The following is a 24,940-nucleotide window of genomic DNA, read 5'->3' as shown; positions in this document are numbered from 1 at the left end:
GAGAAACCCTGTCTTGAAAAATGAACAAACAAAGAAACAAACAACACAGTCTTGCTGTGTAGCTCAGGCTAGCCTTGAATTTGTGAGCCTTACCAGCTGAGGCCACAGGTTCACTGGCCATATCCAGCTGGAGCAGCATTTTAAGACAGAACTTGCTGTCTACTGATGCCAAAGCAGGATTCTGGACACCAGTATCTATCTCCGTGGAACAAAACTCTGGGGTGATATCCATCCCTCGTCTGGGGCCAACCATTCAGTAGAGTCACTGGGTCATAGAAGTCTGTAGCACCTGCTACTCAAGATGCTGAGGCTGGACAGGTGCTCTGGGAGAAAGGGTCCACTTTCCTGTCCCAGTGTAGCTCCGTGCATCCCCAGGGTCTAATGTCACCTGAAGAGTCTGTTTCAGAGAGGGAGGAATGTGGAAGACAAATCACGTCTGTCTTCTCATAACAGTCACAAAGAAGGCACTCTGGTCAGTGTAGCTGTGAGCTTGGCTCTGAATTGGGCCAAGGTAAAAAGGGGCTTCCAGGGCCACAGCGAGCCTCCTGGTAACAGCCTAGGAGCTGGCTGACTGTGCAGCTGGGTGTGTGGTCAACTGTCAGTGGTAGGGGGCCAGTTCTTCTCAACATCGCTGTGCATGGCCTTTGGGAGCCACTCGCAGTATTCAGCCAGCAGGTCTAGAGGAAGAGGTGGTCAGGGTTAGAGTGCGAGGCCAGGGGCTTGCTTGGTTGGACAGACCACCACGGCATGTGGTTTGCTTAGGTCCTTCATCTGAGCAATGTCCCCTGGCCCCAGCTGAGTCACACTCACATTTGGGGCTTTTCTTCCATGCAGCCAGCAGGGAATCACGGGAATCAACCTTCTGGGCCACAAGGGCTCTCAACAGGGTCTCTGTCCTGGGCTGCAGCCTGTAGAAAGGGGATAGCTGACTAGACCCAGAAGCAGGGATAGATAGATCACTCAGTCAATGGAAGCCTCTGGTACACAGTGACAGCATGCAGTGTTCCCCAGAACCCCTCCCTACTCATGTCCACCCAGACCCTTAAAGGACAGATGTCCCCTTATCATAGGTTGGGCCCTACTATCAAGACTGGGGTCCATATAAGGAGGGGACATAGAAAAGTAGAAGAGGCAAGATTGGAATGATGTAGCCACCAGGAGGGAGACAGGTAGGCAGAGCCCTGAGCAGAGATGCAGGAGCCCCTGCCATCTTTAGGAGGGTGCCTGAGGGCCACTGACAGTTCCAGAATGAAGGAGGCTCCTGTGGTTGTCACATCACCAGCATACATGACTGACTCAGCAGCCCCAGAGAAAGCTCTCTGCCTATCCCTGTGGTGATATTTTAGGAATATACTCTTGTACCTGGCCCAAGTCTTCAGCATGGTGTTGGGGCTAGATAGTAGGCAGCTCTTGAATGAAGCCAGCTTGCGGAAGACCTGGTGAGAGAACACAGGACTGTCGAGTGGGGCCTGCAGTTCATGACACCTAGGAGACAGGCCACAGGTAGCCCAAGAACCTACCTGTCCCTCCAGCAGAAACCGTGCAAAGTACTTGTAGCGGTCAATGCCTTCAGGGAAATCCACCTGGACGGCAGGGAGTGGCCAGCCCACGCGGTCTGGGGGATGAGAACACGTGATGAAGGGCAATTGCTGCATCTATCCCCCCAAGCCCATGGAGGTGCAGGAGGGCTAGGGTGACCCCCTCAGGCACATGACCAAGAGCAGTGCATGAGCTGATGAGTCCAAGAAGCTGAGTGGCTGTAGGTGGCCAGGCCCCAACTCACAGAACACGCTGGCCCGGTGGCACAAAACCCGTCCTGACTCTGGGCAGTAAGCGGGGGCTGGCTCCTCCAGGGGCGCATCGAACTGGCAGTAGGAGGGCAGCAGGGAAGGGATCCACTGGATTTCCACAGTGGAGACACCTGAGGCCAGGAGAGGGCGTCAGTCTCATATGCTCTCCCAGACAGACAGAGCGCTCCACAGTGCCCACTGATGTCACCCTGTGGCCACTATGCAGTACCTTTCATGTACATCTTGGTGGTCTCCACAATTTCCTGGTAGACTACGAACTCGGGCAACTCTTTGAAGAGTACAGAGCTGGGGTGGATGAAGACGGGGTCATCCAGAAGAGGGGTCTGCAGAGAGGTGGATGGAGGTTCCGGTCAGAGAAAAACCTGAGCTCTCTCTGCCCTTCGAGTCCACCCTTCAGGATCCAACCATCAAGCCAGTGAGCCAATGACCAGGCACTACCCAGGACGCATTGCTCTTTGGCCATGAACTGAAGCCTGGGCCTGGGAAGATGGCTCAATGACTAAAGCACTTGTCATGCCAACCTGATCGAGGTCGGCTGGCTGCCTGCGTGTGTGTGCCCATCCCTCACTGAAATAAAGAGCAAGGGCCCGGTGAGACAGCTTAGCAGAGAAAGGCACCTGCCACCAAGCTTGGTAATGGAGTTCAATTCCTGTAACCTTCTGATTTCCATGTGTGTTCCCCAGCAGCATATACAAACACACAAAATAAAACACAGGGTTGCAGAGATGGCTCAGGGACTGCTGAGCACCCGCTGCCCTTCCAGGAGTCCTGAGTTCAATTCCCAGGACCCCACGGTGGCTCACGACCATCTGTGATGGGATCCGATACCCTCTCTTCTGGTGTGTCTGAGGAAAGCAATGGTGTACTCATATACATAAAATAAATAATCTTTGAAAAAAAATTCTTAAAAAAAAAAACAAAATAAAAAACACAATCTCCGTGTGGGGGCCTTGACTTTAGCACTTAGGAGGTGAGGCAGAAGGATCAACCTATTTCAAAACTAGCAGGTGTGGATGGAGCCCGGAGATACAACGCTGGGGGAGGGAGGCAGCCCCAGCACACAAGCGGGTCCTCCAGGTTAACAGGTTCGTACATGAAGAGTACTGGGCGGTGAGGAAGGAGGAGGCTCAGCTTTCTCCAGGGTAGAGAAACTGTCTCAAGTTGGCTGTGCTGATGCTGGCCACGCTGAACAGTGAAGCCAGGGTGACCTCATGGTGTAAAATGCATCTCTAGAAAGTATCCAAGAAGCTGAGGGTGACATTCTACACCCTCACCTGCTCTTGGGTGGGGGCCTTCCCAGAGGTTATGGGGTCAGTCACCAAGGGCAGGCCCATGTCCCACCTTGTAGGCGTTCTTCCACTTGGGGTCCAGCAGGTCCTCACTCTGAACCCGGCGGGCCAGGTGGTCACCTAGACCAGCTGCCATGATTTGCCGCAGGTAGGTCACCTGGCTCTCTGTAGGAGGCTGCATTTTGGGGTCCAGGAAAAGCCCGGCTTCAGGGCACACTGCGTTGACTGTGAGGAAGGTGAGGAAGGAATGCAGGAAGTCTGGGTCAGAGGAAGGCTGACAGTCCTTCAGGAAACCATCCAGCACATGGGCCTCGCCCACACAGTGCTTGTTTCTGATATAGAGGTCAGCAGTGGCTCAGCCCAGAGCCCCTTCCTTGGCTAAAACCTAGAGTCCCATGCCAGCAAAGCCCTGCCAAGGGACAGCCACCCCAGGCTCCCATGGGGTAGGATAGTTACAGGAACCTCAGCTCCGTCCATCCCTCCGCTGAAAGGTGGCCTGCAGAGGCCTGTGGCTCCACAGGGCCACCTGCTGTCATTAGTGTTAGGTAGCTGTCTACAATTACAGGCTGTTGCACCTGAGGATACGGCTCCATGTGCGTGACAGCAGGCAGGAAAGCAGGCTACAATGATGCCCTGCTCCTGGAAAGTGTGGGCTAGAAAACAGCCACTGATCCTTGAAGCCTACAGCTACTAGAACAGCTAACACTGTAACATCCCAATTAGATGCCACCTTCACCCAGTGGCCATCTTCTATCTTAAAATGGGGACATTCTTGAGTCCTAGATAGAGGTGACAGGAGCCTCCTGTGGCTAAGTAGGAATTCTGTACCCATGGGTTGATAACTCTGGGGGCATGTGGGAGGGAAGAAAAGTCCTGGCAGGAACAGGGGAAGAGGACCAGAGGGGCAGAGGACCAGAGAGGCAGCCTTCTAGGTGAGTGCACAGGAGAACCTGTCTAAGGGCACTAGATGTTGACTTGGGGCTGATCCATCTCAGTGGGCAGGCAAATGAGCAAGTGTGGAATCTCGATCACACCAAACCCAAGCAGAGAGGGACAGATGTCTTTCCACACTGTCATCTGGGCTATACCTGCGGTGGTTAGCTGGCCACGCAGGCGCCGGATCTCTAGCATGGCCTTGTAGCGCAGTCCGTTAGTGTGGCAAAACTGGGGCGAGCAGCCAGCGTACTCACAGGCTCCCACAGCACCTGCAGAGCAGGGTAGGGTGTTCTCACTGGTTGGCTCCAAACTGCTCCAAGATACCAATCACCCTCCTTCATGCCCTAGAGGTGGCACTAACCCAGCAACACCATGAGGTCGCCAAGCTTCAGAGATGCCCCCTGCCCGGCCCAGGTCCTCTTCATCTGTGCCACACGGGCTCGGCGGCCCTTCAGCTCTGCAAGCTCCTTTTCACTGGCAGCTGGTCTGTGAACACACACGTGGCCAGCTGGGCTTCAGCCCATTGCCCCGAGGGATCCTCTGACCAAACCCTCACTCCCTCGCCCTTCCTTCAGATAAAGCGACTCGGGCTCCCCAGGCCAGCACTAATAACGGAGAGCACAGAGGGCTCCGAGGGACGAGGCTGTCACTAACCCACCTGTCCAGCTCTTCAAACAGCTCCCGCACAGTCATGGCAGCCACGATGGCGATGGTGTAGGGCAGGCAGCCATGCTGCTGGCTCAGGGCCAGCATCTTGGCATAGCGGGGTGCCACAGGGAAGGTGGACATGGTCCGCCCCAGGGCAGTGATGGGGCAGCTCAGCTGTGACATCTGTAGCTTCTTCACTCTGGGGACAAGGGATACAGTGGGTAAGAACCACGGAGCCTGCTCTTGGAGACTCTACCCATACCTGGGCCTACCCTCCCCTGCCTACCTTTCCTGTTTTGGAGGTGCCTGCAGGGCCCCTAGGGCAATCAGCAGCTCCTCCGCAGCAACAAGGGCCTCCACGGACGGAGGTGTGGGGAACGGGAAGTTGATGACCTGGGCACAGGAAAGCACAGAGTGATGCAGAGAAGCAAGCCCCATGAAGTCACACTGGTGCAGCAGGTGTTGTTCCCCTTCCCCTCAGCCTGTCCCCAGGCCACGGGTCATGCTAACTGGGACATGAAGCCTCGGTGCCCAGGACCCATATGTTAGGATGACCACAAATTAAACCTATGTGTGCCAGGGGCTATATTAGCAACTAAAATCTAGATGTTTATAAGCAACAACATACGAACCATCATGCAATATTTAGGAAAAACAGATATGTTTGAAAAATCTAACTGTGGCCATGAGTGTCACAGGGATGAATGTCAAGTTCTCAGTGATGACCTAAAGTGATTTTTCTTGATTCTGAATCAGTTGTTTGTAACAAAGAAAAAAATCACTGGGGATCCCCACCCCTGATAAAGGGACAGATTTCTTCACTAGAGAGATGTGAGCAATGCCCCGTGTCACTGCATGCAATGAGGTACAGTCTTTTAGAGACATATCTTGCCAGGCGTAGTGGTGCACACCTTTAATCCCAGCTGGGCGGGTGTGAGTTTGAGCCTGGTCTACACAGGGAGGTCCAGGCCGACCACGGCTAGTCAGGTCCTGCCTCAAAACACAGTGACAGAGAAAGACACGGTGTCACTGTGCTGAAACTCATGTTTCTATCTGGCCTTAAGCTATAACAATCCTCCTGCCTCAGCCTTCCAACTGCTGGGGGTATTGATGTGAGCAGCTATCCCTACCTTAACCCTCAACTTCTAACCTTCCTATCTCTAGCTGCCTCCTAAGTGTTGGGGTTTCAGGTGTGCATCACACCCAGTGTGTGTAGTGCTCAGTTGTGAACCTAGGCCTTCCTGTGTGCAAGGCAAGCATTCAACTGATCAAGCTACAGTCCCGCCAAGGGTGTATGTATATGTATATTGGCTTGTTTGGATTTTTGTTTGTTTGTTTTGAGACAGGGTTTCAAGGCCGGCCTTGAACTCTGAGATTTGCCTGTTTCCTCCTCCCGAGTGCTGGGATTAAAGGCGTGTGCCACCACCATCCCCTGGCTACAGTCTTTATTTTTTTTTATTTTTTATTTTTTAAAGATTTATTTATTTATTATATATGAATACACTGTAGCTGTCTTCAGACACACCAGAAGAGGGCATCAGATCCCATTACAGATGGTTGTGAGCCACCATGTGGTTGCTGGGATTTGAACTCAGGACCTCTGGAAGTGCAGTCAGTGCTCTTAACCACTGAGCCATCTCTCCAGCCCCAGTCTTTATTTTTAAGGCTCTTTTATTTTACATTTTTTTATTCTTATGTGTGGGGGTGTCCACATGCCAAGAGCAAGTGTGGAGGACAGAGAACATGCAGGAGATGGTTCTCTCCTTCTACCATGTGCTTCTTCCAAACTGAAGTCAGCAGGCTGGGCAGCAGGCACCGTTACTGGCTGAGCCACCTCTCTAGAGCAAGCAGGAGTCTTCATTTTTAACTTTTCTTTTGGGTTCTGGGACAGGACTAGATGCATTCCCGGGCTTCTGTAGCTCACTAGATATGTTCCTGAACAGAGACTGTCTCTTCCCTGCCTTGGTTTCCCTATCTGTTAAGTGGTTATCTGGTTGTCATGTGACAAGGGTTGGGGGACAACATACAGTATAAGCAAACCATCTTGACTGGACCACCCCATCCTGGAGTGAGGAGAAGAAGCCCAACTCCATCAGAGGACCACGCTGCCAGTGAAGCCTGCATTCAGGAATCGGCAGGACATCTGAGTGACCAAGTTTTGTGGGATCTGACTATCCATGAGCCTCTGTCTCCCAGGGGACAGGCAAGCTGTCCTCATTAGAGGCTGAAGGCCACCAGGGCACCTTCTGCCTGATGGTCCCTCGGGACACCATTCCAGCTGGTTTCCCAGCAGGCGCAGCTCTGAGATGACAGTGCACCACGCTGAGGATCAAGCAGGAAGGGAGGCGACTACGGCCGAGACTGACCTTCTCAATGTTGAGTGCTTTCATTTGCAGGATCAAATCCTCCACAGGTCTGCGGGTTATCTCTGGAGGAGGAAACTTCTCAAAGTCCTCGAAAACAGCCGAGGAATACAGCCTAAGTGGGGAGAAGTAGGGACCAGAAAGAAGAAGGTCAACTAGACTCCTGGGCCAACCATGCTGAGCACTCAGAGCCAGGCCGGCCCTCACCAGGGCAGTGAGTCCCACCTCCAGCTACCCTGACTATATTCTTGTATTCTTTAAAGTTTTCCATCCTACAAACTAAAGAGATGTTGGAAGAACAGCAATAAAGCTATTCATAGTAACATTAGGAGAAAATATCGGCCAGTGACATAAAGCTGTTCAAAGTAACAATATTAGGAGAAAATATTGGCCAGTGACATGATACCATGGATCTAACTCTCAGACGTCAGAAGAACCCTCTCCTCCAAGGCCATCAGCAGATGGATGGAGACTAACTAAGAACTGAGGAGAGGCCTGAGAAGGCACAGAGGCAGGCAGGCAGTGCAGAAGACACTAAGGGCACTTGCCTGAGGGGAGCACAGACTCAAAGTCACTGACACAGCCTCACGCTACCACAAATGAACAAAGGCCAAGATGTAAGAGGAGAACCTGGGTACCTGGCTAGTGGCTCATCTCTCATAATTAACAACCTCACCGGGACAAAGATGAGCACAGACATTCAAACTGACACAGGGACACGTGTAAACACAGGATAGAGGAACAACATCTCAGGGAGTGACCACTCACAGGAGCGCTGCCCTGATGGTGGTGGCAGTGGCCCAGCTATGAAATTATTGTAGAATGTAGACTACTTCCGGATTAGCTGTTGGCCACTGGGCAAAGGCAGGTAAAGCAGCGAGTAGTGTGGGAAGAACTGTGGTGCTCCTGAGGACACGCGGCCCACTCACTGCAGAGGGGCAACTGCAGTTCCGCTTCTCAACGCCCGAGATAGAGCAACAAGTGGCCTACCTATAGCAGTGGCCTGGCTCTGTCCGGCCTGCACGACCAGCCCGCTGGTCCGCGGATGCTTGGGAGACCCAGGTGACACGGAAGGAGGACACGCCTGTGACACGGTCATAATAGCGCTTTTTGACTTTCCCACAGTCCACCACATACTTGATACCAGGGATGGTGAGGGATGTTTCAGCCACGTTGGTGGCCACAACGCACAGCCTTGTCCCCTCTGGTGGAGGTTTGAAGACCTGGGAAGTGGGAGTAGACCAGACATCAGAATCAGGTGAAAATCCACGGGACAGCAGGTGGACAGATTGCTGTCAGCTAGGCAAGGTCCACTGCCACCCACCAAGCCCCAGGCAGAACCATCAGGAGTGGTTTCTATTGCTTCCTCCACTGTCGGGGGCTGGTCAGTAAGGAGGTGGGAAAGCACCCCGGGCTTGACCCACCCCATCTCAATGCTCTGAAGAGCTGTCCCATCACCTGTGCCTGCTTCTCAGGGGCCAGCAAGGAGTAGAGCGGGAGCACGTGAAGGGGCAGGGAGGCATCCGGCTGCTCACCTACATGGACACCGGAGTACAGGCTGAAGAGGTGCCACAGGCACAGGGCTGCTGCTAGCTGCCCGGCTGCCCCAATCCCTCCCACCCCACACTAGTGAGAGGCCTTCCCCAGCCCGGGCTTGAGGGCTCTTGTTTAGATACTGTACTCGGAGCTCCTGAGAGCAGTTACTGCTGCCCAGCATGGGCCTGTGATGCCTGCCACACTGAAGCATTACCCTTGAGGGTAAGTTGGCCCCAGTACCTGTATGTGTCCAGGCAGTGGGGCAGGCTGTGCCTGGACAGAAAGAGGCCTTCTGGGACACAAAATCCATAGAAGTCTCTCTCTCTCTAAAGATGCATTCTAGCTAGAATTCTGAACAGCCGGGACCGCAGGTGTGCGCTACCACACCTAGCCTAGTCCAAGCTGGATAACAAGGAGCTGCCCCATCAACAGACTCAGGGGCCCTGAGATTCTACACCTTCTCAGTTGCATGAGGCCTGTGTCAGCCCAGGAACGGCCAGCCTGGGGATGGTGACCTACCAGGAAGGACCACCTCTATGCTTACATACCAGCAGGAGCCAGGATGGATTTGGTCACATGCATGAGGACAAGACTTAGATTCTTCTGGTCCCAATGGCCAACAGGGCCAATCATGCAATAGGGGCTCAGCAGACCCGTGCTGATATCAGAGAACAACGAACTCGAGGGCAGAGTTCTGCCAGGACGCACCTTCATTTGCCTCGCTGTCACCCAGGTCCAGATCTAGGTCAGAGCCCAGGGCCTCCTCTTCGTCGTCTATCTCTGCCTCCCTGTCCTCATCGCCTTCGCCGGCTGGCAGCACAGAGTAATTGTCCAGGTTGATCTGGGGCAAGGCCTGAGGAGATGCCAACACCACGGGCTCAGGTAACCTGGGTGTGAACCAAGCCACACACAGGAACGTACGGGGTAAGGCCACTAAACAATGCCTCACTAAACTTCTCTGCCTCATTCCTAACTAATCATTAGGTATGGGGGCTGGGTAGTGGCTGAGCAGTTGAGAGCACTTGTTCTTACAGAGGACCTGGGTTTGATTCCCAGCGCCCACACAGCAGCTCACTACCATCTCTAACTCCAGTTCCAGAGGGTCTGACCTCCCTAGGCACCAGGCCTGCACATGGTGCACATATATAAACACAAACACTCACGCACATAAAATAAAATGAACCTAAAGAAATGTTAAAAATGTAGGTATGAGTTAGGTGTGGTGGTGCACACCTCTATTCCCAGTGTTCTGGAGACAGGGACAAATGGATCTCTGTGAGTTCAGAGCCAGCCTGGTCTACATAGCAATTCCAGCCTCCCAGGATTACATAGTGACATTCTGTCTGAATATAAGCATATAAGTAAATAAACCAATCAGGTATGAGCACGGGGTCATCTCAAAAGGCTGCTGTGAGCTATGTACACAATTTTACAAGCTGCCTGGCCCACCTAAACGCAAAAGAGGGCACAGGGCACCGAGAAGCCACTGACACTACATACAGCTATCAGGGTGCCTGGGATGGCCCCTCTCCTGGAAGAACCCTTTCCTGGGAGGCCCCTCTCCTGACTGGCCCCTCAGCTTCAAACAGCCTATCTCCCTACTTCAGCAAGCACCTATGGCTCTATTTGTGCTCCAGGATCCTCTCAGGCAGACCCCGTGTTGTAAATCATAACACACACTCAACCTTGCAGCCTCTAGAATTGTAATCCACCAGGACTCTGTGCTGTGGAGCGGGGCTGGACCAGTGTGACCCCCAGAAGCCCCATGTGGCTCCCGGCCACATTAGATGGAATGGACTTTTACTTTCTTTCCATGCTAGTGACCCCGAAATTCAAAGAGCTCATGAAGCTGGCAACTGCAGAGTGCAGGTCCCCACAGGAGTCCACGTACCATGGCCTGGGCCTTCCTAGCCCTTGTCCGGGACTTCTTGAACCTCCGCATCCCTTCTGCCGAGTCCTCTTCCTTTTCTGTTAAGGAGAAAGAGAGCGAGAAGAGACTTCTTTGGCCAACGTAAGCAGCTGGCACTTTACTCTTGTCACAGCAAAACTGCTGCAATCATGAGCATACTGTTTTGGGGGCACAAAGGCACAGGCTCTCCTTGAGGACACTGAGGTGGAGGCTGATACCCCAATCAGGGCACCAGTTGCCAGGCTCAGGAGTAGCAGGCGGAGACCACCGACAGGAGGCTATGGGTAGTTACCTTGTGGCTGGGAGCAACGAATGGGGAAGGCCTTCCTAAGCCGACGGCAAAGTGCATGCACCTCAGCCTGCCCTGTGAGGAACACCAGGATGCCGCCTGCAGAGAGAAGCAAGTCAGTCAGCTGAAGGTCTTATCCTTGCAAGCACCTGCAAGGATAGATAGGTTCTGAGTGGGTGGAAGCCAAAGACCTGAGGCCAGCAGAGTGGTGAGGGGCACCTAACAGCACACCAGCAGGTTTGCTGTGCTTGGACTCTAAAAACTAGAGGCAGTCATGCTTGCCCTTTTCAAGAGACTGCTTTAGCACGCTACCACTGCCTTAGATATGAGGAGCACCAGGGTGGCTTGGGCTTAGGCTTGGGAAGGTGCCATGCCACTATGGTTTGACTGTTCCCTGTGCTGTCAGAAGGGTGAAGGGCAAAGCCAAGTCCTCAGTCAGGGACGGATGTGCTAGTCCCATCAGGCCTCACCTGCAGGCAGCATCCGGTGGATCTTGCAGACCTTCCTGAAGCATTCGCCACTGTAGTCATCCAATGGGGTCCGCTTGTTGAAATGTACTGTCACAGGGAACTGCCTAGACTCAACCTGTGACAGGTCCACAAAGGCATGGGAATGCCAGAAGTCTCTCTGACTTCGGAACTAACTCCTAACACCGCCAGTTCTCACATGTCAAGACTCAAGAGTCTTACCTTGATGACCGGGGGAGGTGTGGTGAAGAGCCGCTGGTTCTGGGTGAAGTCTTCTACCCGAAGCGTGGCAGACATGATGAGCAGCTTGAGGGGCAGGTGCCTCTGTGGAAGACAGTCTGCTGACTCAGGCACAGCACACGGAATTATGCACTGCTCAGCTCCACGGTTACATATGACCAGCAAATGCATTCTTCAGGTTGCCCCCAGGGGAAATGAAACCCAGCCACAGGGAGCCTTTCCACTTGGATTCTGGAGGTGACACCAGCCAGAGCCCTGACCATGAAGTTAGCTAAAGGAGCCATGGCAGGGTTCCACCTTCATGAGACAGACAAATGAAGGATGCGGTCAGCACTGGGATGGGGGAGGCTCAGCTAAAGGCCTGCAGCCCACAATCCTGAATTGGCCTACTGCCTGTCACCTTGACAGGGGCAGGACTGGCATATCACCCTTTCCTGGTCACTGTCTATCCCTAGTGCCTTGAATGTGGCTGAGCACATGGTACTCCTAAAACACCTACACCTCTGCTGAGCCGTCTGTTGAGGGACAGAAACAGGGCTGTTCATCAAGCTGGCCCCTCGCATCCACTGTCTGAGCACAGAGCTGGAAAGAGGAGGCGGCTTGAGGAGGGAGGAGCAGGCCTGGGAAGAGTAGGGCTCAATCCAGCAATCTATGAACCTGCAGAGCCTGATGCTGAAGGTACCCTTTAGCTGGCTCCAGCAAGGCCTGCCCAGTTTTAGCTTTCCGCCTGAGCCTCTTGGATGTGAAGAGATCTCTCACTATGCATGATGCTGGACCAAGGCCTGTGAGTTAGCGGGCACAGCACAGAATGATATAGCCTGGCGCTGGCAGTGACTCATGCCCAGGGAAGCTGTGTCCTCTGGTACCCCTCCCAGCTCAAGCCCCTGACAAGGTGATTTTAGTCTGCCCTTGTTGCATCCTTCCTGCATCCTTCTCACACACCTTGGCCCGGAGAGCCACAATGCGGGACAGGAGCCCTAGAAGGATGTCTGTGTAGACGCTCCGCTCATGGGCTTCGTCGATGATCACCACCTTGTATTTCAGCAGCAGGAAGTCCTGCGGGGGGAGGGAGAGTTACACCAGAGTGCCACTGAGCCCCCAACAACCACAGGCACTGAACCACGTGACCAAGCCCCAGACTGCTTCCACTCCCTCAGCAGCCCCTGGAGGGCCAGTGGGGAGACAGCAGGGCATCCTGACTGCTTGCAGCAGTGTGCATGGCCAGGAGCTCAGCTGCTATCACATGCTGCTAGCTCTCTTTATCCTCTTCTGTAAAACAAAACAAAACAAAACAAAACAAAACAACCTCCTGTCTTCTTTCCCTTACTTTCTTTTGACAGTCTCTTATTTATCCCAGGCTTGCTTTGAACTATATGGCCAAACTGACCTGATCTTCTTACTCTCCTGACACCACCTCCTAAGTGCTTGGGTGACAGGCAGACTTTTTTTTTTTTTTTTTTTGGTTTGTGTGTGTGTGTGTGTGTGTGTGTGTGGTGCTAGGGCTGGATCCCAGGGCTTTAGGCATACTAAAAGAACTCCTTACCAACTGAGCCACATCCTCAGCCCCTCCAGCAAAAATGGACATGCAGCTGGGCAGTGGTGGTGCACACCTTTAATCCTAGTACTTGGGATGCAGAGGCAGGAGGATTTCTGAGTTCGAGGCCAGCCTGGTCTACAGAGTGAGTTCCAGGACAGCCAGGGCTACACAGAGAAACCCTGTCTCGAAAAAACCAACAAGAAAAAAAAAAAGGACATGCAAAGTAGCCTTGCTTACTGACCCCATGGCCTCTCTGCTTACACGGACCCTGTGCCCTCTGTCACTGACTGTCTGCTTAAAAATGATTCTGAGGCACCACCATACTGATCAAGTAACTAAGGTTCCAAGAATGGACATGCTCAGTGCCACATGTGGCAGGCACACTGGTGATCACAACCGAGGTGACATTCTACTCCCCACCCCTCCATGTTCTGTACGAGACCCAGACAGGCAACCGACCTTCTGGATCTCCTTGAGCAGCACACCATCCGTCATGAACTTGACTCTGGTCTCTTCTGTCACGTTCCCTTCGTAGCGGATCTGGTAGGAGACAACCCTACCGGGAGAAGATTCATCGTCTCAGAGCCAGTGATGTCCCCAGAGCGACAGGCAGCTGGGGCTCTGGTTACTTGATCCCTTTTAAGGGAGACCAGAGGACCCTCCCAGCTGTGCTTGTCCCAAGCTCTGGTCTCTGGGGCCGAGGACTGGGAGAAGCTCCAGAGTAAGGAACCACATCACCAGACACACTGTCGATCTTGGACAGAGCATGGCTCAGCTCACCGAGAGACAAGCAGGTCTTTACTCCCAGGGCCATACACTGACAATATGGTAAAGACGAGACGCTGCAGGGCAGGACGCGGGTGGCAGCTACTGACACCCTCATGTACCTGGGGCTTATTACCTCTCTATTTATGGACATATAAACATTTTACAGTTAAAAAGTTAAAAATGTAAGGCTGGCAGGGAGGAGCTCGTAGCAGAGTGGCTGCTTAGTACATGCAAGGCCTAGGTTCCATTCTCAGCACCACAGTGTAAAGAAATGTAAGTCCTGGGCAGAGGGTTTCAGGAATTCTGTTTACATGGCCTTACACCACTGGCTCACTAGGAGGCTGCCACTTGCTTCTAGCCAAGGCTCCTATACAGGCAGAATCCATCAGCAAGTACTGGGTGCCTGGATGGCTCCTTCCCTGCCCGGCATCCCCAGCCTCAGCAGGTTAAGAGGTCTCTGCTGGACCATCCCTGGGAGTGAGGCAAAATGACTCCACCTGCACCCCCCCTCCCAACCTGCAAAGTCCCTGTATCCCCAGGAATTGGGGCCTCACCGATGTGACAGGTTCATCTCCTTGGCCACCCGCTGGGACATGGCTACAGCAGCCACTCGGCGGGGTTCTGTGACACCAATGATGCTGTCCTCACTGGGGAAGAAGACACATTAGCCATGACTGTCTGTCCCGGAGCCATCTCCATACACTTTAATGTCACTAGTCACTGAGGGTGAAACCCAGAGAACGGGGTACAAACATCGCTTGCCCAGTGTCAGTACAGCACAGCCACAGGACAGCCAGGGTCAGCCCACACTTCACAGCACTGATGGGGCTCTAGCAGAACTTGGTGTACGGTTGGGACACATCTCTAAGGGATACTACTAGAATGAGGACATTTCTTCTAGGGGGTGGGGGTAGGGCCTGAGCTGCATGTCATTCCTGGGATAGACGACGTATATGAACTGGTAAGTCCAGAGAAAGTGTCAGCTTAGACAATAGGTACAACAATTACACCTTGAAATGCTGACAGAGCGGGGCCCCAGGTGAAGAGAACTCTTCTGCCAACTGAATTAACTTCATGGTGAATTGAGGTGGGTGTCGGGATACAGAAAATTACACTGGGTGCACAGAACCCAAAAACTAGGAAACACATTACTCCATGTGCCTGGCACTGTGGTGCTTTTGTCACTGAGCCCATGGGACCACTAGTGTCATCCCCATCTCTCAGGTGACAATATGCCAAGAGAGGCTGGAAAGTTGTCTGAAGTCACACAGTGCACAAAGGAGAGTCAGGATTGGGCCTGCTGAAGCTCAGGCCCTTATGGGTCTCAGAAGCTAAGTGCCCAGTGTCCCCAGGGAGTAGAAGGGCACTCCTGGCCCAGCCCCACCTGCTGTAGCCTGCTTCGTAGAGAAACTGGGGCACCTGTGTGGTCTTCCCACTGCCAGTCTCGCCACACACAATGACAATAGGGTGCTCAGCCACAGCCTCCATGATGGCTTGCTCTTCGGCGAGGATCGGGAGCTTGAGCCGCTCCTCCTGTGGGAGAAGATGTTAGTTCTAGAGAGACAGCCCGCAGAGAGCAGGTGAGGAGGTGCCCCCCACACAGAGGCCACACAGGGTGACGTGATACGTGTCTAAAATGCATAGCCAGGGCCCAGAGAGACAGCGTAGTAGACAAGAGCACTGGCTGCCCTTGCAGAGGACCTGGGGTTGATTTCCAGCAGCCACATAGCAGTTCACAACCACCTAAAGTCCAGTTCCAACAGAACCAATGCCTTCATCTGACCTCCACAGGGATGGGTATGGTGTACATATATACGGACATACAACCATGTCCCTGTTCCTAGACGTGGACACTGAGGTTCATTTCCATCAAGAGGTCCCACTATCCTGTCTCTTTAACTACGAAGAGAAGAACCAACCTGCATTTCAGGAGTGCGGTTCACGGGGATGAATACAGCAGGCTTGGCCAGGGGTGGAGGTGGGGCAGAGGCTGGTGTTTTTGGAGCTGTAGAGGTCCCAGATGGAGGGGGCTGTGGAGTGGGTGCAGGGCTCTTGATCTCAGAAGAAGCTGGTGGCAGATGCACTGGGTCTATCCCTGTGCTGGTCCTAGGCTGGTCAGCTGTGGCTTCCTCAGGCTCTGAATCTTCTGAAGACTCCGAGTCCTCCTCTGTTGATGATGACCTATGCCGTTTCCGGTGGGCCCCACTGAGGCTACTCACTTTCTCCTGGCCCCCAGCAGTGGGCTGGCCAGGCTTCCTCCTAAGAGAGCAGAGACTTGAGGCAGGGATGTTAGGACATCTAGTTATGGGGGCCTCTCGCCAAAAGCCATTCCACGTCTACCTCAGGACCTTTGCACTGGCTAGTCCTACCCTGAGACACACTTCTTGCAGATTGTCACACTCAAGTGTCTGCTCAAAGTCACCTACCAGGGAAACAGTGTGTCACTGGGTTCAGTTCCAGGTGCCAGTCCCTTTCCTAGATGGCCCCTGTCTCTGCCTTACCTCTGGGTTCATTTTCTCGGTGCAGATATATGAGTATTTAACTAACAAATACCAGTGCCTTCCAAAGGAAAAGGAACATTTTGCTCCTTGTTCTACCGCAGGTCCAGTGAGGCTGGGGCTGTGGACACTCACCCAACAGCAGTGCCCTGAACAGAGAAGCTGTATGTGTGTGTGTGTGTGTCTGTGTGCACATGTACGCACATGGGCTGGTCTGGGGTGTGATGCCCTGTAGGCATGCCAGCCTGGGGTGGCCCCACACTTCCAATGGTCAAGTCCAGGTGGGAAGGGGTTTTCAATGTGAAGCCACTGAATGCCCGAAGTCACACAGAACAGTGAGAGGTAGTTTCACAGCAAGTGGGGCCTTTGAGGTGCAAAGTCAAGTTGATGACTGATGAGGGGCTGACTACTTGTGACATCTCAGATGCCAGGCAGGTGCAGGGCTAGAGGCGCGTTCAGCATGGACAGCCCTCCCCTCCCCGCCCACTGCCCTTGCAAGACAACATGAGATATAAGCCCTCTCAGGCCCCGTGACTTACTCTTTGACATGATACATGCGATCCCCGGTGCCTAGCTTGGCTGTGGTGTAGAAGAGACTCATTTCAGCCTCCGACACTTGGACTTCACTCAGTTTCTGGAGCAGTTCGGCACGCTGGGAAAGGTATGAGAGCATTGGCTACCAGGCAGCTACTGACCGCTGACCGGGCCCCAGGCCTTCTCCTGGGGAGGCCAGGCTTTCGGGGGATCTTAGCCTAGTTAATACTAGACTTGAAATTGTAGGGCAAGATGATGTCACCCAGTAGCTGTGAGGTGTTCTGAACACACAGGCTAGCTCTTCCTTTGCCATTAACAGAACCCAGCGTCATGGGCCACAGCTCTGCACCACCGTGTGCTATAGCCACTGGCTGTCCCAATGCACAGCAGCCAGACTGAATAAAGCATGGTATCCGCTGCTGTCCTCAGGACAGATATGACTTCTCATTTGGCCAGTCCCTAAGCTATGTGACTTCTTTCATCCCGTGTGAGCTGTGGCAGTTTTGGCTTTGTTGTTCTTGACGTTTACGTTTATGCTCTCTATACACACCTCTTCATGTACACGGTCACGATTCCTAAAGCAGGCCAGCACACTCAGAGGCTCACTCAGATGCCACATGTAGCTAGTGGCTACTGTGTCACTGGATAGACACGAAACACTTCCCTCCTTTCCGGAAGTTCTACTAGACAATCTTGCTGTAGAGATAACGAAGAGGGATAGACTCCCCTCTGGCCCCTGATCCGGAGAGCTGGTGCAGACCAGCCACGGTGAGCTCCCCTCCGGCCCCTGATCCGGAGAGCTGGTGCAGACCAGCCACGGTGAGGCTCCCCTCCCGCCCCTGACCTGGAGAGCTGGTGGAGACCGGCCACGGTGAGGCGTACCTGACTCTTCTTCTCCTTCTGTTCTAAGATCTTCTGTAGCACCTTCCTCTCCTTCTTCGTCAGGGGCTTCCTCTCTTTCTTTGATGGGGGCGGCGCCTTGGTCTTCTTCTTTCTCTTCCCCGGCAGCACTAGTGCGTTGCTTGCATCTACTCCTTTCAACACATCTTTGTCTGAAAAAACAGCCACAGTCTCATGAGGGGGGGACAAAAAGTCACAGGGTGGCCTCAATGCTTACTCATGACAAATATCAGATGAGGTTGCCACCTCCTGCAAGTGGCCCATGTCACCTACCAGTCTCGGAGTGCTGAACAAGGGTCTGTGTGTCACAACTGGTAGTGTTACCAAGCTATGACATTCTTCAGGGACTGGGTGTGGGGGATGTAGTTCAGGTGGGAGGGAGCCTGGCTAGCATGCTGAGAGCCCTTGGGTTCCAACCCCAGCACCACATAAAACCAAGTATGGCAGTTTGGGACAGTAATCATTTGAGAGGGGACAGTGAGAGGACCAGAAGTTCAGTCACCCCTGACTACACAGGCCAGCCTGGGATACATGGAACCCTGAAGAATGCTCAGAACTAGGCTACTGAGCTGTGGGCTAGGCCATGTCTCCTTTTAAATTAGGAGCCAGAGGGTGTTACGATTCCACTGAGGAAGTGTTAAGTCCCATTTTAGAGATATGAAAACAAAGGGAGCGGTATTGTGCCCGAAACCCAAGTCTTAGGAGCCAGGAAGATATACTTAACTCTCCTGGACAGATGGCTTCAGCTCCACTCTCCTCCCAAACCAGCCTGCTCCTGACCATACCTTCTACTATTCCAGTCAATCTCCTTCCTCCCTTCAGGACCCCAGGGAGCATATGAGGCGGAGGGTGAGTCCTTTTCACAAGCTCCGGGTCAGCACGCTCCTCTCAGCTCTCCTCCACTCCCCTCTCCTTCAGGGCTGGACTCTCTTAGGGAGCCAAAACTCCTCATCAGACGTAAATAAGTGTCATCTCTATACGAAAAGTGTTTATGCCCCCCTGAACTTGCCTGTCTTGAGCAGCTGAGTCAATTCTAGTTTTCCTTCGAACATCGGCAGGGCCTCAAGTATTCACCCCCCCACATCTGCCTTCTCCAGCAACCTAACCAATGCCCAGGCTCGTCACCTTTGTGCTCACGCATAGGCTCTGTCAGGCAGCACCTCCAGCTAGCTCGCCTTTGGAATACACCAGAATCCAAACACTGGTCCAAGCATCAACTCCAGCCTCCCATCCCATCATCCTTCAATCCTCACTGGCACAACCAATATGCCATGGTTACCCATTACCCTTCATCCTGTCCCTCTTCGGCTAAGTCTTCCATAGTGCCTCACTTCCTCTGTTAGAAGTTAGGGATTGAGGTAATGTCCTGCTCTGTAGCCCTAAGCTGGCCTGGTACAGGCTACATAGCCCAGCTGCCCTCAGAAGCCCATCACTTTCTAGAGCTAGGTTTACAAGTCTGTCTCTTTCACACACACAGCCTTTTTCTTTTTTTTTTCTTTCGCTTAAGACTCTCAATCTTTGGCTCTCTCTCTCTCTAGCACCTACCCCAGTGCTGTCATAGTCTACACATTTTATCGTTTCTCTGTGCTTGTCTGCTCCGGGTAAGCAGGCACGCCTGGAGTTGACAGGCTTTTCCATCTCCGATTCTGCTGTCACTACTCTCAGAGACCAGAACAGTGTCCCGGGTGCTCACAGGAGCCACAGCCACCCAAGCATTGCAACCAGCCTGGCGCACGGCTAACGGGCCTGGTCTGAAACACACAATTACAGGTCTGTGGGAAGGAGATGATTATGATAGGTCTGGGAATGGATACAAAGAACTAATCTGCGTGCCATATACTCCGGGCAGTACCCCCATGCTGCGGGAGAGAGGCTGTCACGCCTCCTGTTCGGGTCATGTGGAATCCGGCTCTCACTCCAGACATCCTCCCGGTCCCCGGCTTCTCACCCTCCAGCTCCAGCCGCACGGGAGGCGCTTCAGGGCCCTTGGCGGGCCGGGGCTCCGCCTGCAGCCGCCCCTTCACGTTGTAGCGGCGTCGCAGCTTCCCCATGGCTCCTCCACCACGCGCGTGGCTGGCTCCCTGAGCCAAGCTCTCTGGGAACCCGAACCAAGCGGCGTGACTTCCGGGTTGCGCCTGCGCACGAGCAGCACCTCATCAGCTGGGGGCGGAGCTAGAGGCCCGACCTGCCGGAAAGGGAGGTCGTAGCGGAAGAGGCGGGCGTATTCTGTCGGTGGGCGGTCCCTATGTAAATAAGGGGCCGGGCCTAGAGGGGCCTGAGGAGCCTGAGTTTATGATTAAGCTGTTCGGCCAGATATTGTCTGAGGACATTTGAACTGTATAATAATATTAATTTGGGGCTGAAGAGATGGCTCAGCCGTTAAGTTCAATGGTTGCTCTTGCAGGGAACCTGGGTTCGATTCCCAGCACCCACATGACAATTCACAACCGTTCCAGGAGATCCTACGCCATCTTCTGACTTCCATGGGAACTACGCTAATATGCATACTCAAATACATACTTAAAAAATACAGACACACTAATACACATACACACGTAAAAATACAATAAATCACCAGGTGTGGTGATTCCTTGAATCCCAGCCAGCACTCAGAAGGCAGAGGTAAGTAGACTTCTGTGAGTTCGTGACCAGCATGGCACACACACACACACACACACACACACACACACACACGTTTCCAGATCAGCCATAGTTACATTGTAAGACCTTGTCTCAAATATAAGAGCTAGACGCCTTTAATCCCAGCACTCAGGAGGCAGAGGCACATGGATCTCTGAGTTCAAAGCTAGCTTGATCTACAGAGCAAGTTCCAGGACAACCAGGGATACACAAGAGAAACCCTGTCTCCAAAAAGCAAAAATAAATAATAGGGGGCCGGAGAGATGGCTTAGTGGTTAAGAGCACTTGCTGCTCTTGCAGTGAACCCAGTTTCAGTTCCTAGCCCCCACAGAGTGTCTCACAACCATTCCTAACTTCAGTGCCTTCTTCTGACCTTTGAGAGAACTAGGTACACATACGGTGCGTAAAACAAATCACCATGGTATGCAGGCAAAGCAGTCACACATAAATAAAAATAAAATAAGTCTTTAGTATTGATTTGACTAAAATTATAAACTATAACTCTGCCCCTAATACAAACGTCTCCTGTCTCGTTTTGTTCATCTGTGTTTTCTGATATCCCCACAGGTCAGGTGGATTAGTTCCACAGGAAAAAGTGTAAAATATTTCCACGGCAGAAACAGAGAATGTAAAAAGAAGACATCTTCTTAAATGGTTTAAAACTCACTCTGTCACTTGATCTAAGGCGCACTCGGAAGCATTTCTGAACCCTGTAATTACGCTGCAAATACAATAGTTATATTGTACCACATTTTTTTTCTGTTTAAGAATTAATCTGAAGGGGGTGTGGCAGCACACTGAAATTCCAGATCTCGGAAGGTGGAAGCAGAAAGATAATTTCAAAGGTGGCCTTATCTATAAAGGCCAGCATATGTCATACCTGAAACCCTACCTCAAAGAGGAAGGAAAAGAAAAAAGAAGGCAAAAAAAACGAAAAACAAAACAAAAAAACGGGAGTGGAGAACAAGTTTTGGTTACATAACAAAACCCTGTCTTTGAGAAAAAAAATGACAGGGTTCAGTAAGATGGCTTAACAGGTAATGACAATTGACACCTAAGCCTTGAGTTTGATCATGATTCCTACACACACACACACATACACACACACACACGCACACACACACGCATACAATAATAATACTTTTTTTTGTTTTTGTTTTTGTTTTTGGAGACAGGGTTTCTCTGTGTAGCCCTGGCTGTCCTAGAACTCACTCTGTAGACCAGGCTGGCCTCAAACTCAGAAATCTGCCTGCCTCTGCCTCCCAAGTGCTAGGATTAAAGGCGTGCGCCACCACTGCCCGGCTAATAAAATATTTTTTTAGATGGGCTCTCTCTCATAGTTCTGGCTGTCCTGGAACTCACTCTATAAACCAGACTGGCCTCAAACTCACAGAGATCTACCTGCCTCTGCTTCCCAAATGCTGGGATTAAAAAGTTGTGCACTGTCTTAGCCAATATAGGGACTTTCCTCCACAAAGCCTGATGACCCGAGTTCAATCCCCAGAACCCATGGTGGATGGAGAGAACCGACTCCTATACAAATCGTGGCACACATTCATCCACACATACATGTAAGAAAATAGTATATAGAGAATAAACCTCCGGAAGAGATGAAGAACATCCCAGACACTGGTAAGAAAGAGGCACACAGATTGCCCTGGATGTATTTCATAAGGGTGAACAGAAAAGGGGCCTGGAGAGGTGGCTCAGCAGTTCAGAACCCACGCTGCTCTTGCAGGAGACCAGAGTTCAGTTCCCAGCACCTGTGTTGGATGGATCACAGATGCCTGAAACTCTAGTTCCAGGACATCCAGTGCCCATGGCCTCTGAGTATACATACCCACTCACAGATATAAACATAATTAAAAAAAATCTTGCTGGGCATGGTAGTGCATGGTTTTAACTTCAGCACTTCAAGGATGGGGATATGGAGGCAGGCAGACAGTCTCTGTGAGTCTGAGGTTAGCCTCTCTACAGAGTTTCAGGACAGCCAGGGCTACATATTGAGACCATGTTTAATTGTGCTAATATCTCCCTTTAAAATACTTTGGTCATGCCGGGCGGTGGTGGCGCACGCCTTTAATCCCAGCACTGCACTCGGGAGGCAGAGGCAGGCGGATTTCTGAGTTCGAGGCCAGCCTGGTCTACAGAGTGAGTTCCAGGACAGCCCGGGCTATACAGAGAAACCCTGTCTCGAAAAACCAAAAAAAAAAAAAAAAAAAAAACTTTGGTCATTTGGGGAACAGGGTTTCAGTATGTAGCTCAGGTTAGCTCGGTACTCCTAGAGATCTGCCTGCTGGTTTCCCAGTGCTGGGGTTAAAGATGTATGCTGCTGTTGAGTCCTTTCACAATTTTAGCACAAGGTGGTGACCCATGACTTCAATCCCAGAACCTCAGAGACAGAGACAGCTATAAAGTCAGACCAGGCTTCCAAGGGGGGAAAGAAAAAAAGTTCAACACATAAAAATATCAGTGAAAATATATGAAGAGACAAGACATGAAAAAGCAAATCAAGATTTCTGAGTTCGAGGCCAGCCTGGGCTACAGAGTGAGTTCCAGGACAGCCAGGGCTACACAGAGAAACCTTGTCTCAAAAAACCGAAAAGAAAAAAAAAGCGAATCAAGCCCCCGATATTGAAACTTCTAGGATGCTGAGCAGTTTGAAAGTAATTTTCAATTTTTATTTTGTGTGGATTTGAACTCAGATTCTCATGCTTGCACAGTAAAAGATTTCACACAGGGAGTGACCTGAGCTTTGATTTCTCTCTTTTGAGGTGTTGGGGACAGGGCCCAGGGACTTTGCACTTGCTTAGTGCATGCTCCCACTGTGCTAGGCCCTGGCCCGAATGTTCTCTCTATATATTTATTTTTGACTCACAAGACAGGTTTTCTCTATGTAGCTTTGGCTGTTTTGGAACGCTCTGTGTAGACCTGATTGGCCTTGAACTCACAGAGTTCCGCCTGGCTCTGCCTCCCAGGTGCTGGGATTAAAGGAGTTGCCCACAACTGCCTGGCTCCAATATTCTCTCTTTGGACTGGATCAAGGTTTATCTTCCTGGTTGTCTTACTCTTGTTCAACCAGACTCGGTTTGTTTGATTTAGGATATGGAGGAAAGAGGAAAATTTATCGTCTGAAGGTTCCATCCTGGAGTCTAGGAAATAAATTGAGGTTATAAAGGACACAGGAGAAAAGTGTCCTGATATAACTCGTGGGTACAAGAAGTCCATGAGATAAGACTGAAGAAGGGCCAGGCTGAATGGGGTGAGGGGTGAGCATGTATGCAAGCTGGGGAGAACAACATTGGGGTGAAGGTTGTCTTGCTGTCCAGACACAGGTAGTGAAAGTCTCTGGAGGGTTTGTTAGCGGAGGAACTGGGCTGTAACCAACTCCGTCAGATTTCAGGGAATGGGTGAGCCCTAGATAGGATGCTCAGAGGAAGCCTCTCCCTGCCCGCCAAGTACCACGCTTCTCTCTGTGAGAGTCAACAGCTGTATGTGCCTGGGTGGTATCTCCTAGACATTTATTTACTTATTAATTTAATTTTTATGACTCTAGAACTTGAACCTAGAGCCTTCCACGCACTAGGCAAGTAAATGTCCTGCAGGTGGGCTGCATCTCTGGCCACTTTAAAACAAAGTTTATTCATTTTTATGAATGCTTTGCCCGTGTAAATGGACATGCACCCTCTGTGTGCCTGGTGTTCACAGAGGTCGGAAGAGGCTGTCAGTTCTGGCAGAGCCGGAGCTAACAAACAGCTGTGAGCCACCATATGGGTGCTAGGAACTAAAACTGAGTCTCCAGTCCCTCTCCAGGTCTTTTAAACTTTTCCTTTAAGAATTATTACTGAAGTGGGCAGTGTTGGGTCACGCCTTTAGTCCCAGTACTTGGGAAGCAGAGGCAGGAGGATCTCTGTAGTTCAAGGCCAGTCTGGTCTATAGAGTTTGTTCCTGGACACCCAGGACTACACACAGAGAAAATCTATCTCAAAAAGAAAAAACAAAACAAAACAATACCCCCCCAAAAAAATCCAAAACAAAATAGCAACAACAATAATCAAACAACAAAAAACCCCAAACAATAAACTAAACTGTGTGTCTGTGAGCTTGTGAAAGTCAAGAGTTTGTGCTGTCAGCTTCTACTTCTCACTATGTAGGTCCCAGGGATAGAAATCAGGTTGTCAGGCTTGGCAGCAATATCTGTACTTGATGTGCCACTCAGCAGTCCCTCCTTTTAAGTTTCCTTTCTTTCTTTCTTTCCAGATTCCCTCGCTCCCTCGCTCTCGCTCTCATTTTTCTTTCGAGAGAGTTTTTTTTTTTTTTCTTTCTATGTAGCCCTGGTTGTCCTAGATCTCACTCTGTAGCCTAATCAGGCCTTGACTTTCTTCCCTTCCTACTTCTGCTTTTTGTAGCTGGAGTAACAGACCTGAGCCATCGTTTAGGTTTTTATTATCATTTTGAGTTAAACGTTACATGATTTCTGCTCTCCCCTTGCATGTCCCCAATCCCTCAAATGTACCTCATTTAATTAATTGATGTTTTGTTTTGTTTTTTTTAGATAAGATTTCTTTGTGTGGT

At 51.6% G+C, this 24,940-nt stretch overlaps 1 protein-coding gene across 2 annotated transcripts; it reads right to left on the bottom strand.

Annotated features, from left to right (window-relative positions):
- Nucleotides 1-49: 49 nt before the first annotated feature.
- Nucleotides 50-19,854, bottom strand: Dhx37 (DEAH-box helicase 37). Of its 2 annotated transcripts, none has more exons than XM_028765925.1 (27): nt 19,674-19,854; nt 17,708-17,877; nt 16,831-16,943; nt 15,713-16,052; nt 15,178-15,326; nt 14,348-14,440; nt 13,485-13,581; nt 12,431-12,544; nt 11,471-11,572; nt 11,252-11,366; nt 10,785-10,880; nt 10,475-10,551; nt 9,292-9,436; nt 8,506-8,582; nt 8,038-8,270; nt 7,051-7,162; nt 4,971-5,077; nt 4,695-4,883; nt 4,398-4,522; nt 4,189-4,305; nt 3,153-3,325; nt 2,020-2,134; nt 1,784-1,921; nt 1,521-1,615; nt 1,363-1,436; nt 811-908; nt 50-677 (listed from the first exon to the last, which is right to left on the bottom strand). In XM_028765925.1, exons 1-27 carry the CDS (start codon nt 19,774-19,776, stop codon nt 592-594), a joined length of 3,453 nt encoding a protein of 1,150 aa, XP_028621758.1. In that variant the 5' UTR covers nt 19,777-19,854; the 3' UTR covers nt 50-591. The 2 variants fall into 2 exon arrangements, with proteins under 2 accessions (XP_028621758.1, XP_028621759.1); XM_028765926.1 differs by lacking the exon at nt 19,674-19,854 and adding an exon at nt 19,578-19,639.
- Between the last annotated feature and the right edge of the window lie 5,086 nt (nt 19,855-24,940).

This window comes from Grammomys surdaster, unplaced genomic scaffold, assembly GCF_004785775.1.
Source record: "Grammomys surdaster isolate TR1022 unplaced genomic scaffold, NIH_TR_1.0 166, whole genome shotgun sequence".
NCBI lineage: Eukaryota > Metazoa > Chordata > Mammalia > Rodentia > Muridae > Grammomys > Grammomys surdaster.
Note: the sequence above shows the minus strand (reverse complement) of the source record. Positions and strands in the feature narration are given on the sequence as shown.

Excerpts from the sequence above, each read along its gene's own strand:
- Dhx37 (XM_028765925.1), bottom strand. The coding sequence starts at position 19,776 with ATGGGGAAGCTGCGACGCCGCTACAACGTGAAGGGGCGGCTGCAGGCG. Across the intron at positions 10,552-10,784 it reads TCGTTGCTCCCAGCCACAAG|AAAAGGAAGAGGACTCGGCA; the intron begins GTAACTACCCAT and ends TCTCCTTAACAG. Across the intron at positions 8,583-9,291 it reads TGACAGCGAGGCAAATGAAG|GTGAGCAGCCGGATGCCTCC; the intron begins GTGCGTCCTGGC and ends GTGTCCATGTAG.